At 40.7% G+C, this 17431-nt stretch overlaps 1 protein-coding gene across 1 annotated transcript in view; it reads left to right on the top strand.

The window, feature by feature from the left end:
* The first annotated feature begins 469 nt into the window (after window positions 1-469).
* Window positions 470-17431, top strand: part of asap1a (ArfGAP with SH3 domain, ankyrin repeat and PH domain 1a) — a 220738-nt gene continuing 203776 nt past the window's right edge. Inside the window, exons 1-3 of the mRNA XM_060932545.1 lie at window positions 470-699; window positions 964-1051; window positions 9302-9428. Of these exons, the coding sequence (XP_060788528.1) occupies window positions 993-1051; window positions 9302-9428 (186 nt within the window). The 5' untranslated portion in view covers window positions 470-699; window positions 964-992. The remainder of the gene's footprint in view (window positions 700-963; window positions 1052-9301; window positions 9429-17431) is intronic.

The raw sequence follows: 17431 nt of genomic DNA, 5'->3' as shown, positions 1-17431 counted from the left end.
TGCCCCCACCCCCACTTTAAATCATGATGCTTCTTCTTCTTCTCCTTCAGGGAAAATCTGTAGCTCAGCTTCAATCGCTGCTATAAACTCCTGCTAATCTTCATCTCCAAACCCACATGCACTCGCTTACCCTATTCCACAAGTTTTCCAGAACAGTGTCCCAGTTCTTTCTTCTGAGGAACAAATCAATGTGAATCTGAATCTACCTCAAGCTGTTTAAGTGCTTGCTTGTATGTCATGTCATGTCTAAAAGAAAAACTCTATGTTGATTTTTTTTTTTTGAGTGAATTTTTCTCTGTGGTTTTAGGACATACTGTTTAGTGGTAGAGGATTACAGTATGTGTGGGTTTAGGACGTAGTCCATGTGAAACTCCCCCCATTTCCCGAGCCAGCTCAGGCGCACATGGCCGGTGGGGCTACTCGCTTCCTGTCCAGGCAGTTCGTCTGAGCCTCATCCTCGCCATGCAGCTCCAGATAGACGAGATTACCGCGCACTTCCCGGCTGTGTAAAGGATCCGAACCATCCGTGTGGGAATTTGTTCTTCTGCATTTTGTGAAAGTGGTGAAAATGAAGTGAATATGGTGGCACTGAGAAAGCGGAGGTTTATTAATAATAATAATGCTGATGATAATAATGTCCACTTTGATTTACTTGTGAAACTAACAGGACTACCGGGGGGTGAAGCCGCAGTGGTGTCGGTGAGTTACAGGCTCTTAGGCGTGGTTCCTAAATTCCTTCACACAGCTGAGACTAGATGTATTTAGCTGCTTTAGTCTAAATGACTGTTCTTTTGAAGCTTTAAACAAACACACGGTGTGTGTGTGTGTGTGTGTGTGTGGTGTTCACTCTCTTGTCTGGTAAACACGCCTGATTGGATCCATGAAAACCTTTTTGTCTTTTTACTGACTTTTTTTTTTGTATCACGGTTAAACTCCAACAATCCGATTTCTGTCTGATCCCAGGCACTTTTCTTGAGGTGACCACGAAAGCCATGAGGGCCTCATCCTCACGCTTATCCAGCTTTTCTTCCAGAGACTCTTTATGGAGCCGGTGAGTTGGGAATGGTCACTCTGAACACACTCAGCATCTCCTCTGAAGATAGACTTGCAAAAACTTCAAAGCTTAGGCAAATTAGTATCTTGCCTGATTTGGAAGAACTTGGTGAAATGAAGACTATGTTCTGTTGCGTCATTTTGCAGAAAAGACTGCAGGTTCCTGTGCATGCAGGGCTCCAGAAACCTGGACTGAACTTGGTCTATGATTATGAAAGCCTGTTTTAGCTACCATAATAATGAGAAGCGTTCTCACATTTATGACTTAAGTTCTCAGAATTATGGCTTTCAGTCTCATAATAATGAGATCCTATTCCGTAATACCGACTTTGTATCTCATAGTTAGTACTTGCTATCTCATAATATGAAGAGTCTATGTAGTATCTCATAATTACAATTTACTGTCTCATAATTATGAATTAGTACCTCAGTTATGACTATCTCAGAATTATGACTTAGTATCTCATTATTATGACTTGCTATCTCATATTAAGAGCCTATGGAGTATCTCATAATTGCGATTTTCTGTCTCATAATTATGAATTAATAGCTCATTTATGACTCATAATTATGACTTGTATCTCATCATTATGACTTAGTATTTCATAATAGACTTGCCTCATAATATTGAGTCCATCTTGTATCTCATAATTACAATTTACTGTCTCATAATTATAAATTAGTACCTCAATTATGACTATTTAAAAATTATGACTTAGTATCTCATAATTATGACCTGCTATCTCATAATATTGTCAGTGTAGTATCTCAATTATGATTTGCTGTCTCATAATTATGAATTAGTACCTCAATTATGACTATCTCAGAATTATGACTTGGTATCTCATTATTAAGACTTGCTATCTCATATTAAGAGTCTATAGAGTATCTCATAATTGCGATTTGCTGTCTCCTAATTATGAATTAGTAGCTCATTTATGACTCGTAATTATGACTTGTATCTCATCATTATGACTTAGTATTTCATAATAGACTTGCCTCATAATATTGAGTCCATCTAGTATCTCATAATTACAATTAAGTGTCTCATAATTATAAATTAGTACCTCAATACTTACCTCATAATATTGAATCTATCTAGTATCTCATAATTTCAATTTATTGTCTCATAATTATAAATTGGTACCTCAATTACGACTATTTCAAAATTATGACTTAGTATCTCATAATTATGACTTGCTATCTCATAATATTAAGTCAGTGTATTATCTCAATTACAATTTGCTGTCTCATAATTATTAATTAGTATCTCATAACTACAACTTCGTATCTCAATTATTACTTGCTATATCATAATATTAAGAGTCTATGGAGTATTTCATAATTACGATTTGTTGTCTCATAATTGTGAATTAGTATCTCATTTATGACTCTCATAATTATGACTTGTATCTCATCATTATGATTTAGTATCTCATAATTATGATTTGCAATATCATAATAAGAATCTATGGAGTATCTCATTTATGACTCTCATAATTATGACTTGTATCTCATCATTATGACTTAGTATTTTGTAATTGACTTCATAATATTGAGTCTATCTAGTGTCTCATAATTACAATTTGCTGTCTCATAAATATGACTTAGTATCTCATAATTATGACTCATCTCATAATGACTTATCTCATGATATATTAAGTCATAATTTTGAGAAAATGTTCTCATTATTATGAATTACTATAAATAAACAGGTGATTATAGAAAATTGCGTGCACTGATTGGTCAAGAAATTCGGACTATTTCTCGATAATCACCTCAAACAACTCTGGCTGCCAATCGCATTGTCACTGTAAGTGAGGAAGAATTACAAATGATGAAAGGAAATGCTGTTCCTAAAAGCACTAAAGATACAACAAACTTTGGTCTAAAACTATTCAAAGGTAAGGTGGAACTGTGATTTATTTTATCTATTTCAAAATAAAGTATTTTATGTGAGTCGGCATAGATAAGTGACACAGGTCTGTGCTCGTTACATTTGCTTACCGCTTTTGAAGTTTGAAATAAATGATTTTTTAATACGATTTAAATCTCATCTCATTATCTCTAGCCGCTTTATCTTGTTCTGCAGGGTCTAAATTTTTAAAAAATAATCACCTGTGTATTTATGTTAAAACAATTACCCACCTTAGGCTCCGTGAATATCGGTGATTTATTCTATCCACATTCACTGGATATGAGCCATCGCAAGCTCTGATTGGCTACTCTACTACTAGGATATCAGCTCATATACCATGAATAGAGAAAAACAAACTGGCGGACCGTGTTGCTGAACCAACCGAGGATGAAATAATAACTCTACTCGAAAACAAACCCCCCAAAATGATCAGGTATTTAAACGAAACAGAAATAGCTAAAAGAATATAGTTTTCTCCCCCAATATCTCCTGTTCCACACTGCAGCCCAGTTGGTGGCGGTAATACATCTTTAAGTTGGTTTGCCAACAACCCCCCCAAAAAAAAACCTAAATAAGAACCACCCCCGCCCAAATACAAAAAAAGCAACAAAATATGGAATAAAAGTATTTGATGGTAAGAACGTATCTTTTCTTGTATTTTGCAAGAATTATTATTTTCGCATTTTTCACAAATTGCTCCTCTCCTTTTAATGATTTGTTTACTAAGCGAGAATCAGAATCAGAATCAGAATTACTTTATTAATCCCCGGAGGGAAATTCAAATTTCCCAAAATTCATGAAATAACTTAATTATATCCCTCATCGAAAAATTCTTGTGCAGGGATTGGCCAAGGATGGCTCACGTGACATAAAATAATTCCACCATCGATTAAGCAATGTATCTCGTGACGTCCAAAATTTAAAGAATGTACATGGTGTGAGTCAGTCATGGTATATCCTGGATATACTATGAACTGACGTCAGAATTTCAAGGTATACAGCCAACGCGAATTACAGCTGTGAGTTAGATGTCTGTGAAGATTCTCAGTCATCCAGGTCATAGTAAACTGTGGGTGGTAAAAGAGAGCAACTGGACTTGCTTGAAAATTCTTGAAGACGTTTCACCTCTCATCCGAAAGGCTTCTTCAGTTCTGTCTGACTAATAGGGAGTATCAGGTATTATTATTTTCGCATTTTTTCACAAATTGCTCCTCTCCTTTTACTGATTTGTTTACATTCTAAGCGGAAATTATTTTGTTGGACGTTTTGTATAAAGTTTTTATTTATCGAATTTGCAAAAGATAAAAAAATCCAGTGAATGTGGACAGAATAAAACAGTTATTCCACTCAATCTCGTCATACATGGCTTAAAGCCAACTCGGTGCTACGTGACTTGTCGGCTACCAGCTCATGTACGACTCGAGTTCATGGAATAAATTAATTATATCCCTCATCGAAAAATTCTCGTGCAGGGATTGGCCAAGGATAGCTCACATGACATAAATGGCATGAAATGGCAATATTTGGGCTTTCAGTAATTTCTTTGAACTGTTATTTTTCTGTGGCAGAAAGTACAGCATGCATATTTAATCATTAAAAAAAAACCCACTAGAATTTGGTGCACAAGTTTAAATTTTCTTTGGGTTTTCTGAAATCAACACAGGGTCAAAATTATACATAGAGCACACCTAATATTTGGATAAAATGTCTCTTCGCAAGATTCACCTTGACCAAACATTTTTTGTTTACCATAAACCAGCTTCTGGCAGAATTCTGGTTGGATATTTCATGACTCTTCATGGTAGAATTGGTAGAGTTCAATTAAAATTGTTTTTCTTGGCATGGACTCGACTTATAAGCACGGTCCATATATTTTCAATAGGGTTGAAGTCAGGACTTGTTTTAAGCTTAATGTTGGCCTGCTTTATCCTCCACAACCAGCTCTGATGCGTGTTTGGGTTCATTGTCCTGTTGTAAGTCCCAAGTCGTGTTCAAGTTTCTGATGGTTTATGCTGAAGAATTCTGAGGTAGTCCTCCTCCTTCATTATTCCATCCACTTTGTGCAATGAACCAGTTCCACTGGCAGCAAAACAGCCCCAGAGCATGATGATCCTACCACCACCACCAGCTGGTACAGTGTCCCTCTGTACATGGTGGTCATTGTGGCCAAACAACTCAATCTTTGTCTCATCTGACCATACAGCTTTCCTCCAGAAGGCTTTTTTTGTCCATGTGGTCAGCTTCAAATTTAGTTAAGCTTGAAGGGGTCAATTTTGGAGCAGGGGGTTATTTCTTGGATAGCAGCCTCTTGGTCCATGGTGATCTGAACTGTAGATAGTGATCCACCAGCTTCCAGTTCATGGCAGGGCTGTGCCATGGTGGTTCCCAGGTTGTTCCTGACCATCCAAACCAGTTTCCTTTCAGCTGAGGGTGACATTTTGGGTTTTCTTGAAGCAAAGTGGCTTGGAAAAGTGACTACACCTCACAATAACTTGGATACAATTGTTTGAACTGATCTTGGAATTTGCAGTTGTTTAGAAATGGCTCCAAGAGACATTCCGGAGTAGTGTATATTTGTGATCCTCTTTCTCAGATCTGCACTGAGCTCCTTGGACTTTCCCATTTTAGTGTGTGTTGGTCAATCCAATGAGTGCTGTAAACACGCCATTTTTATGAAGGCACAGAGAAGCTACCAGCTGTAGTCAATCATGATCACTAACAGGAAGTTAAGAGACCTCGGCCTTGGCAAGATAAGAGACATTTTGGAAGTTTCAGCACCTCTGAATTAATAATCTAAGTGATCGTATGTAAATTTTTGACCCTGTGTTGATTTCAGAAAACCCAAAGAAAATTAAAACTTGTGCACCAAATTCTAGTGTTTCTTTTATTAAAGCTGTATGCTGTACAATCATTCTGCCACAGAAAAAGAACAGTTCAAAGAAATTACTGAAAGCCCAAATATTGCCATGACATTCATATCCAAGATGACATTCACGTCACTGTAGGTAAACTTCTGACCATTGTATATCATGCACTGAGAGGCACCAGTAATCATGGGTTCTCTTCAGTGAGTGGCATAGTACTGTTTTTTAAATAGTACTATGCCAGGCACCTCAGAGTTTAGAATAATACTATACATAATTTTGACTGGGGCCTCTCAGTTCATGGTACTGTATATTTGATTAATAACCAACTCAATGTCATTTCGGTTATTATTCACCGATATTCACTTTGCCTTCAGTGAATAATTGTTAAATAGAAAGTCATTATTCTGACAGACTATGTGACGACTCCACCCCCCAAGTGGCTGAAACAGGTTTCCAGAGACGACTGGTCCAAGAAGGGAGAAAAAAAAACAACAACAATTCTTTAGAAACAAAATGATGCTTTACCATATTTAGTGTGTTTACAGTGGTGCTTGAAAGTTTGTGAACCCTTTAGAATTTTCTATATTTCTGCATAAATATGACCTAAAACAACATCAGGTTTTCACACAAGTCCTGAAAGTAGATAAAGAGAACCCAGTTCAACAAATGAGACAAAAATATTATACTTGGTCAATTATTTATTGAGGAAAATGATCCAATATTACATATCTGTGAGTGGCAAAAGTATGTGAACCTTTGCTTTCAGTATCTGGTGTGACCCCCTTGTGTAGCAATAACTGCAACTAAACGTTTGCGGTAACTGTTGATCAGTCCTGCACACCAGCTTGGAGGAATTTTAGCCTGTTCCTCTGTACAGAACAGCTTCAACTCTGGGATGTTGGTGGGTTTCCTCACATGAACTGTTCGCTCCAGGTCCTTCAACAACATTTCGATTGGATTAAGGTCAGGACTTTGACTTGGCCATCCCAAAACATTAACTTTATTCTTCTTTAACCATTCATTGTTAGAATGACTTGTGTGCTTAGGGTCGTTGTCTTGCTGCATGACCCACCTTCTCTTGAGATTCAGTTTATGGACAGATGTCCTGACATTTTCCTTTAGAATTCGCTGGTATAATTCAGAATTCATTGTTCCATCAATGATGGCAAGCCGTCCTGGCCCAGATGCAGCAAAACAGGTCCAAACCATGATATTACCACCACCATGTTTCACAGATGGGATAAGGTTCTTATGCTGGAATGCAGTGTTTTCCTTTCTCCAAACATAACGCTTCTCATTTAAACCAAAAATTTCTAATTTGGTCTCATCCATCCACAAAACATTTTTCCAATAGCCTTCTGGCTTATCCACGTGATCTTTAGCAAACTGCAGACGAGCAGCAATGTTCTTTTTGGAGAGCAGTGGCTTTCTCCTTGCAACCCTGCCATGCACACCATTGTTCAGTGTTCTCCTAATGGTGGACTCATGAACATTAACATTAGCCAATGTGAGCGAGGCCTTCAGTTGCTTAGAAGTTACCCTGGGGTCCTTTGTGACGTTGCCGACTATTACACGCCTTGCTCTTGGAGTGATCTTTGTTGGTCGACCACTCCTGGGGAGGGTAACAATGGTCTTGAATTTCCTCCATTTGTACACAATCGGTCTGACTGTGGATTGATGGAGTCCAAACTCTTTAGAGATGGTTTTGTAACCTTTTCCAGCCTGATGAGCATCAACAACGCTTTTTCCGAGCTCCTCAGAAATCTCCTTTGTTCGTGCCATGATACACTTCCACAAACACGTGTTGTGAAGATCAGACTTTGATAGATCCCTGTTCTTTAAATAAAACAGGGTGCCCACTCACACCTGATTGGTTGAAAACACCTGACTCTAATTTCACTTTCAAATTAACTGATAATCCTAGAGGTTCACAGATATGGATCATTTTCCTCAATAAATAAATGACTGAGTATAATATTTTTTGTTTAACCGGGTTCTCTTTATCTACTTTTAGGACTTGGGTGAAAATCTGATGATGTTTTAGGCCATATTTATGCAGAAATACAGAAAATTCTAAAGGGTTCACAAACTTTCAAGCACCACTGTGAAATAGGTCTGTACGGTATACCTGTGTGTAGCCTACTGTAACCACACAACGCTGTAAAGAGGATTTTATTGATAATTTTAATGTGTGAAGTAGTATTTATTTGAACTGAGAAGTTAACACCAGGCAGAACAATATTAAAGCTTGGTGTTAAACTTGGTTCTTTATCAGTGGAGGGAACAGTTAGTAATATCCAAGTACTAGCCTAGTGTCGTGCTAAAAAGTACACTACCGTTCAAAAGTTTGGGGTCACCCAGACAATTTTGTGTTTTCCATGAAAAGTCGCACTTTTATTTCCCACCATAAGTTGTAAAATGAATAGAAAATATAGTCAAGCCATTTTTCTGGCCATTTTGAGCATTTAATCGACTCCACAAATGTGATGCTCCAGAAACTCAATCTGCTCAAAGGAAGGTCAGTTTTATAGCTTCTCTAAAGAGCTCAACTGTTTTCAGCTGTGCTAACATGATTGTACAAGGGTTTTCTAATCATCCATTAGCCTTCTGAGGCAATGAGCAAACACATTGTACCATTAGAACACTGGAGTGAGAGTTGCTGGAAATGGGCCTCTATACACCTATGGAGATATTGCACCAAAAACCACACATTTGCAGCTAGAATAGTCATTTAGCACATTAGCAATGTATAGAGTGGATTTCTGATTAGTTTAAAGTGATCTTCATTGAAAAGAACAGTGCTTTTCTTTCAAAAATAAGGACATTTCAAAGTGACCCCAAACTTTTGAACGGTAGTGTATGTAAATGTAATAGTCCGCCGACGCTAACTGTATTTTGATATACTATGTACTACAGTAGTATGCAGGTTTAGAGGCAGCGGCGCATGCGCAGATGGTTTCCCTTGTGCTAGTGGTGGGCGGGGCTACAGCTCCAGTCTGTGCATGCGCTCACACACTCACAGAGAGAGAGAGAGAATGAAACCGCTACGCGGGCCACTGAAAAACTGAGCATTACACACACACTAATCCCGCTAGCACAGACAGACAGACAGCACACAGACAGACAGACAGACGGAGCGCTGAGCTGATTGTATGGAGATATTTTCTGCTCCCGGCACCGGGGAGTGTGAAGAGTCCCGTGGTTCCTGATTGGGATTGAAACAGAGAGAGGGGAGGCGATCAGAGCGGAGAGAAAGGGACGGAGGGAGAGATTACACGCGGATCGACCCTCCCTGAGCGCGCAGTGGGCTGGATCCGGCCGGGTTTGGGTTCGAGTCCACAGAGAGCCGTCACTCGGCCGCGCCGCGGTGCTGGAACCTGCGCGCGCGCGTGTGTGTGAGATTAATGGTGCTGCATCTCTGATATAAATTTGTCTCCCGCATCTTCACCACCGCGCTCCGCAGGATGCCGGACCACATCTCCGTGTCCGAGTTCCTGTCGGAAACCACGGAGGATTACAACTCCCCGACCACATCGAGCTTCACCACCCGCTTACAGAGCTGCAGGAACACCGTCAGCGTGCTGGAGGAGGTAAGGGCCTCGACCATCCATCCATCCATCCTTCCTCTCTTTCTCTCACTGCCTGCGGTGCTGCTGTAGGAAAGCAAGAGAGCCGGCTTGAGAAGAGGAAAGGCACTTTGGGGACTAGAGTAAGGGTACTAAACTAAGGCTAGTAGAGCAGGGGTACTACAGTAAAGGCACTAGAGTTAAGGGTACTAAACTAGAGCAGGGGTACTACAGTAAAGGCACTAGAGTTAAGGGTACTAAACTAGAGCAGGGGTACTACAGTAAAGGCACTAGAGTTAAGGGTACTGAACTAAGGCTAGTAGAGCAAAGGTACTACAGTAAAGGCACTAGAGTTAAGGGTACTAAACTAGAGCAGGGGTACTACAGTAAAGGCACTAGAGTTAAGGGTACTGAACTAAGGCTAGTAGAGCAAAGGTATTACAGTAAAGGCAGTAGAGTTAAGGGTACTAAACTAAGGCTAGTAGAGCAAGGGCACTAGAGCAGGGGTACTAAACTAAGGCTACTAGAGCAGGGGTACTAAACTAAGGCTAGTAGAGCAAGGCTACTAGAGCAGGGGTACTAAACTAAAGCTACTAGAGCAGGGGTACTAAACTAAGGCTACTAGAGCAGGGGTACTAAACTAAGGCTACTAGAGCAAAGGTACTACAGTAAAGGCACTAGAGTTAAGGGTACTAAACTAAGGCTAGTAGAGTAGGGGTACTACAGTAAAGGCACTAGAGTTAAGGGTACTAAACTAAGGCTACTAGAGCAAGGGCACTAGAGCAGGGGTACTAAACTAAGGCTACTAGAGCAAAGGTACTACGGTAAAGGCACTAGAGTTAAGGGTACTAAACTAAGGCTAGTAGAGCAGGGATACTACAGTAAAGGCACTAGAGTTAAGGGTACTGAACTAAGGCTAGTAGAGCAAAGGTACTACAGTAAAGGCACTAGAGTTAAGGGTACTAAACTAAGGCTAGTAGAGCAAGGGCACTAGAGCAGGGGTACTAAACTAAGGCTACTAGAGCAAGGGCACTAGAGCAGGGGTACTAAACTAAGGCTAGTAGAGCAAGGGCACTAGAGCAGGGGTACTAAACTAAGGCTACTAGAGCAAAGGTACTACAGTAAAGGCACTAGAGTTAAGGGTACTAAACTAAGGCTACTAGAGCAAGGGTACTAAACTAAGGCTACTAGAGCAAGGGTACTACAGTAAAGGCACTAGAGTAAGGGTACTAAACTAAGGCTATTGGAACAAAGGTACTAAAGGCACTGGAGCAAGGGTACTAAACTAAAGCTACTAGAGTAAAGGCACTAGAGCAAGGGTGCTAAACTAAGGCTATTAGAGCAAAGGTATTACAGTAAAGGCACTAGAGCAAGGATATTAAACTAAGGCTATTAGAGCAAAGGTATTACAGTAAAGGCACTAGAGCAAGGGTACTAAATTAAGGCTATTAGAGCAAAGGTATTACAGTAAAGGCACTAGGGCAAGGGTACTAGACTAAAGCCACTCAAGTAAGGCTACTAGGCTAAGGGGACAAGAATAAAGACACTATACTAGGAATAATAGAGGAAAAGCACTAGACTAAGGCCACTAGAGCAACAATATTAGACTAAAGGTACAAGAATAAGGCCACTACAGTAAGGCTACTAGAGTAAAGGCACTAGAGCAAGAATACTAGAGAAAAGGCACTAGACTAAGGGCATGAGAGTAAACACAGAGTAAGATCACTAGTCTAAGGGTGCTTGAGCAAAGGCACTAGACTAAGGATACTAAAGGTACAACAGTAAAGGCACTAGACTAAATGCACAAGAATAAGGCCACTCCAGTAAGGCTACTAGAGTAAAGGCACTAGAGCAAGGGTACTAGACTAAAGATACAAGAGTAAGGGCACTAGAATAAGGCTACTAGACCAAGAATACTAGACTAAGGGCACTAATGTAGGTCTCTAAAGCACAGCATCTTATTTTAAGGCTTGGTGTTCCCGAGCAGTAGATGAGGATTTGCAGTCCAGCACACACGGATGAGGTCCGGCATGCGGAAGGACCTTTCAGTCAAACACACAGTCCATTCAGATTTCCGGTTCTGTGCGTGTTTCCAAAAATTACTGTGGATTTGAAGGATGGAGGGAGTGTGTGTTCTTCCTTTAGTTTATTAAAAGAGAGCCTGCAGTGACGGTGTGCGCATTAGATTATCTCCTCCACTGGAATAATGGTTCCTCGGCTCAGGATTACAGGCTGCTGCTGTTGCACAGGTTTATTATTCCCACCATCATGATGGGGAACAAAACTCCATGAGCTCTGATCCTGTCGGGACTTTGCTCACGTGTCCAGGTTATCGGGGACGAGCTGGACTCTGAGCTCCAGCGGTGTACTCTGGCGAAGGTCATGTAGGTTTGATGCTTTGGTGAGTCGACATGGGTTATTTGTGCTATATAATGTAATTAAAAATGGCTTCCAGGTTAAAAAGACGAGCCTGAGAGTCAAGCATATTTGTCCTTATAAGAATGGTGGACTTTGGTAGATATGGATAGAGGAAATGACCAAAAACATAGCATGGTTTATGTTGTATGGAAAACATTGTCCAGAAAGTAAAACCGAGATTCTGTATAGTTTTATACTCATATTTTGATCTGTAATACACATTAGGATGCAGACCTCAGGCTTCCACATGATCCATAAGACAATGAGTCGATATTTGATGATAGCAGATTCACTGTTATGATACGACGGTTTGATTTCATAGTCTCCGCTCAATACGTGAACATCTTTGTTCAGAAACTTACGTGGTTAATTTGCAAACGATGATGATGTAGAGACGTATCAGAGTTACTGAATTTGTTATAATCGATTCTAATCAGTAGCTATGACTTTGATTCTTGTCTTGATTCATCGATCCAGATCGTCCCGGTGGTGTCACCCCGATGCAAATTTTACACTGCAAAAAATGGCCTTTCAAAAATAAGAAATAAAAGATTAAAACGAAACATATTTGCTTGAATCAGGTGAAAAAAATCTGCCAATGGAACTAGTCAAATTTGACTTGGTAAGATTTCTTAAAGCAAGATGAAAAATCTAACCTGTTTTTAGATGAAATAATTCCAAAATAAGATTGGGGAACTTATTATGCGAGATCTGATTAACTCAAAATAATCAAAATAGTTCTTATAACAAGATCGTACTTCTTACATTTAGCCATTCAAGTCATTTTTTTAAAAGATTTTTTTGGGGCCTTTTCCACCTTTATTGGATAGGACAGTGTAGAGACAGGAAATGAGCGGGAGAGAGATTGGGAAATGACCTCAGGTCAGAATCAAACCTGGGTCCACGGATTTATGGTATGGCGCCTTATCCACCTGAGCCACAGCAGTGCATTTTGGGGGCACTAGATTCAAAGATTTCAGTAACGTTCATTTATTCCCAAAACGATCATACTTTATTTTTTTTTTTCTTGAAACAAGATGAACCGCATTTGACAAATGTCCAAAATGTACGTACTTGTTTTAAAAAAACCCTTGTTTTATTTTCAAAGGTGCTCCAAATAAGACTTTTTCAAGACATTTTGTCTATACAAGATTTTCAAGACGGACTGTCTAAAAACTAGCCTTTCTAGCTAAATGAGGTTTTGCTTGTTGGGCAATTATGTCTTATAATAAGGGTGGCTAGATGTTTTGACTTGAAAATAGACAAATAAACTTCCTAAGATTTTTATTTTTTGCAGTGTATGAACGTGTAACAAAAATAACCCGATTTCTCAGATTATATAAAGATATCAGGCTTGAATTCACAGTAGCAAAAACAGAATACATGTGCATCAATGAGAACGGGGATGAGAGTGTAGTGAAGATGCAAGGAGGAGACGTAAAGAAAGTTGGTGAATTCAAGTACCTGGGATCAACTGTGCAGGAAAATGGGGGCTGCGATAGTGAGGTGAGAAAGAGAGTGCAGGCAGGGTGGAGCAGTTGGAGAAGGATTTCGGGAGTCATTTGTGATAGGAAAGTCCCAGCAAAAGTGAAAGGTAAGATGTATAAGACAGTAGTGAGACCAGCTGTGATGTATGGATTGGAGACCGTACCCTTCACGAAGAGACAGGAGGTGGAGTTGAGGATGTTAAGGTTTGTGATGGGAGGTTGGACAGGATAAGGAACGAGCACATCAGACGGACAGCACATGTGGAGAGCTTGGGAATGAAGCTAAGAGAGATGAGACTGAGATGGTATGGACACATCCTGAGAAGAGATGCAGAGCATGTTGGAAGGAGAATGTTGAGAATGGAGCTGCCAGGTACACGAAAACGAGGAAGGCCAAAGAGGAGATACATGGATGTGGTGAGAGAGGACATGAAAGTGGCAGGTGTGGTAGAGAAGGATGCGGAAGACGGAGCAACGGAAACGAAAGATCCGCTGTGGCGACCCCTAATTGGGAGCAGCCAAAAGAAAAAGAAGATCAGGATTGAATTCACAATCACCCCAAGCTACATTTGTTTTGATTTTATCTGGACTTGACACTCATCAGGCTTGTAGCGCTCGAGTCCGACTCGTGTCCTAATTTTAAATGAACAGTCCACCGTACTTCCATAATGAAATATGCTCTTATCTGAATTGAGACGAGCTGCTCCGTACCTCTCCGAGCTTTGCGCGACCTCCCAGTCAGTCAGACGCGCTGTCACTCCTGTTAGCAATGTAGCTAGGCTCAGCATGGCCAATGGTATTTTTTGGGGCTGTAGTTAGATGCGACCAAACTCTTCCGCGTTTTTCCTGTTTGCATAGGTTTATATGAGCAGTGATATGAAACAAGTTCAGTTACACAAATTGAAACGTGGCGATTTTCTATGCTATGGAAAGTCCGCACTATAATGACAGGTGTACTAACACCTTCTGCGCGCTTCGGCAGCGCATTAATACGGAGCTCAGATATCAATGCGCTGCCGAAGCGCGCAGAAGGTGTTAGTACGCCTGTCATTATAGTGCAGACTTTCCATAGCATAGAAAATCGCTACGTTTCAATTTGTGTAACTGAACTTGTTTCATGTCACTGGTCATATAAACCTATGTAAACAGGAAAAACGCGGAAGAGTTTGGTCGCATCTAACTACAGCCCCAAAAAATACCACTGGCCATACTGAGCCTAGCTACATTGCTAACAGGAGTGACAGCGCGTCTGACTGCGTCTGACTGACTGGGAGGTCGCGCAAAGCTCGGAGAGGTACGGAGCAGCTCGTCTCAATTCAGATAAGAGCATATTTCATTATGGAAGTACGGTGGACTGTTCCTTTAAGGACTTGTGACTCGACTTGGACTTGAGCACCGATGACTCGGACTGGTGCATTAACTGCATTCGGACTCATAAATTGGAGATGAGGACTCGGAGTTTTTCTTTATTTTTGTAACATGCCATAATAATTTGGCATAAGATATTTATATCTGCATTAATTTTTGTACTAATTTCATGCAAAAGTGTCATGCCGGTGTGCCTTGGCGCGTGCATCAGATAGACTCTTGGGTGTGCGTGCACTGTAAATGGCTCGCACCTGCACAGGATTAAGACGCAATCAGCGCGCCGATGTGAAAACGCACGCACTTTGCGAAGTATTGAGTTGCATTACCAAGCCTCATTTCCTTGTTTGTTTGGGTTCCCTGATTTCCTGTTTCTCGTCTTTGATTCTGCCGAGTCTACGATCGCTTGTTTGTGCCTCGCTCGACCTATTATCCGTTTCACTGTTTTACGATTTTTCCTGGCGTTCTGGATTGTGTATGTCTTCACTTGTATTAATAAACACACCTGCTACACTTGCATCCGTCTCCCAACCATCTCTGACAGAATACTTTGCACTCCCTGACAAAGAGAAGCACATTCACCTGTTCATACGTCATGTTCAGGAACAAACTAACGTTAATGGTGCTGAAACAGCCGCCGTCAAATGGTGCGGTTGGAGTTTTGGACTCGGACTCGACTCGAAATTGTTTTTAATGACTTGAAGACTGGGGACTCGAGACTGGATTCGGATTCGAGGTTTAGCGACTCGACTACAACACTGACACTCGTAGAACAAATTGGTGAAGGTTCTAGCTCATAAGTTTAACCTTTTCTCAGAAGGAAGATGTGGTGTTTTTGTTTTTTTGAATAGGGTTCTACATATACCTTTATACCCTGTCCACGCTAGGGATTTTGTACCGATACGAAACTACTTTCGTACCGCAACATCTGTCCACACTAGCAACTATACCGGTACTGTAGTGGTATAACTGTATCGGTACGAAACCCACAAATGTATGGGTTTCGTACCGGTACAGTATCAGTACTGTAGCGCTTCGCTGTAGTGCGGACAGATGAAGCGGCTCTGTATCGATACAAATATAATACGCATGCGCAAAGTCACACACCTCAATCGATGTCTTCGCTGAATAAAATAGTGAAGAACGGAGATTCGTTTTCTTTGTTTCTTTCTCAACTGCCTCGCGCGTTTTATACGATTCGACTGAATAAATGACCGCCAGAAATACAGACTGTACACTGACAACAAAAAGCACACACACGTTGTTTCATCCGCCATATTCTCGGAAGGAAGTTACTCGGTAACCATGGAAACATTTCGCGCACGCGCATTTCAACTACCGTGAAAGAAAACCGCAAACATTTCTCGCTAGTGTGGACAGATGCACTAAACTGTACCGGTATACTTTGTATCGATACAGTTATACCACTTTCGTACCGGTATATATGTGAACACAGCTTTAGAGATTTCCCCAGAGGAACAAGCCAAAGAGTGTGGGGCTGAGGTTAAAATAAAAATTTCAACTTTTTTTTAATTTTCTGTTCAGTTCTTTGGCTGGCTGGTGGTTTTCGGTTTCTAACAGGCTTCTTCTTTGAACCTTTTCTGAAAGATAAATTCTGTTACGGCAGCAGATTAATCCTTAACCACGTACGGCTTTAGAATTTATTCTCAACCCATAACCTGTTCCTCGAACGGTCAGGTTTCATTGTTTACGAGGCAACTCCTAAACTCTTTGCCGATGGACAATGAAACCGGAGTGTGGTTCTTTTCTTTTGGGAGAACGGAATTCTCGGCCTGACGTGTTGTGTTTGTGCTATGCAGTGTAGTTGTGTGTTTTGGTTTTTATTCATTGATGTGGCCTTGCTAAGGTTAAAAGCTGAAACCTTTTTTGGGTACAAGTTTTCTTGTAATGAGATCTTCCTCAGTTCATTAGTGAATAACAGCAAATGCAGTGGAACGTAAATGAAGACAGATGGGCCAGTGGTTTCCATGACCTAGTTGCCTGCATGTTATGTTTATTCATGAGCATGTGATTGGAAAGTGGCAGGGAAACTGGGGAAAACCCGCATGTAGCCTTGTTCCTTTCTCTTTCAAGTTTCTTAACGTGATCTGTGTTTTCTGTAATTGTTAATATATATCATTTAATGATTTGCTTTCTGCATTTTTTTTTTTTAAATATATTTATGCTTTTCAGTTAGTCGGACGTTTTTGCTTGGCTTGTTCCATGTGGTTGTAGATTATCCATCATTCGAGAACAAAGGATCCGACTCGGGAATGTCACTTGGACTCGCGTAGAAAGTCGTGTCGGTTTTCACAGAAAGTCCTTTGAGGAGTTGAGATTTGTGATGCTCTAAGAATAACTTGACAGCTTGTGTAACAGGGAGAGGTTATTCCCCTGAGCAGCGATTCCAGAAGTGTGGAAGGAACGAGGAAGAGAAGAGATTAACCTACTTTCACATGGGCCAGTACACACCTGACCTGGAAGGACAAAAGCAGAGGCTTGTTTTTCCACAGTGTCTGAGCAAGGTGGTGGGGTCAGTGCCCGTGAGCCAGCATGCGTCGGCCTGCCTTTGGTGCCCCTTTCTGCCACTGATGATAAAGCTGGACTTATCCTTCAGCGGCAGTGTTGTGCCGGGATTAGGCTACCCAAATTCAGCCTGAGTTCTACACGATTTCTTCAACGTTGGGCCTGGGAATGACGAACGGGTCTTTTTAATGTGATCTAATCGAAGAACAGCGACGTGGCATCTGGGACGCC

This window comes from Neoarius graeffei, chromosome 1 (genome assembly GCF_027579695.1).
Source record: "Neoarius graeffei isolate fNeoGra1 chromosome 1, fNeoGra1.pri, whole genome shotgun sequence".
In the NCBI taxonomy this organism is placed as follows: Eukaryota; Metazoa; Chordata; class Actinopteri; order Siluriformes; family Ariidae; genus Neoarius; species Neoarius graeffei.
This window is presented reverse-complemented; position numbering and strand designations above follow the sequence as displayed.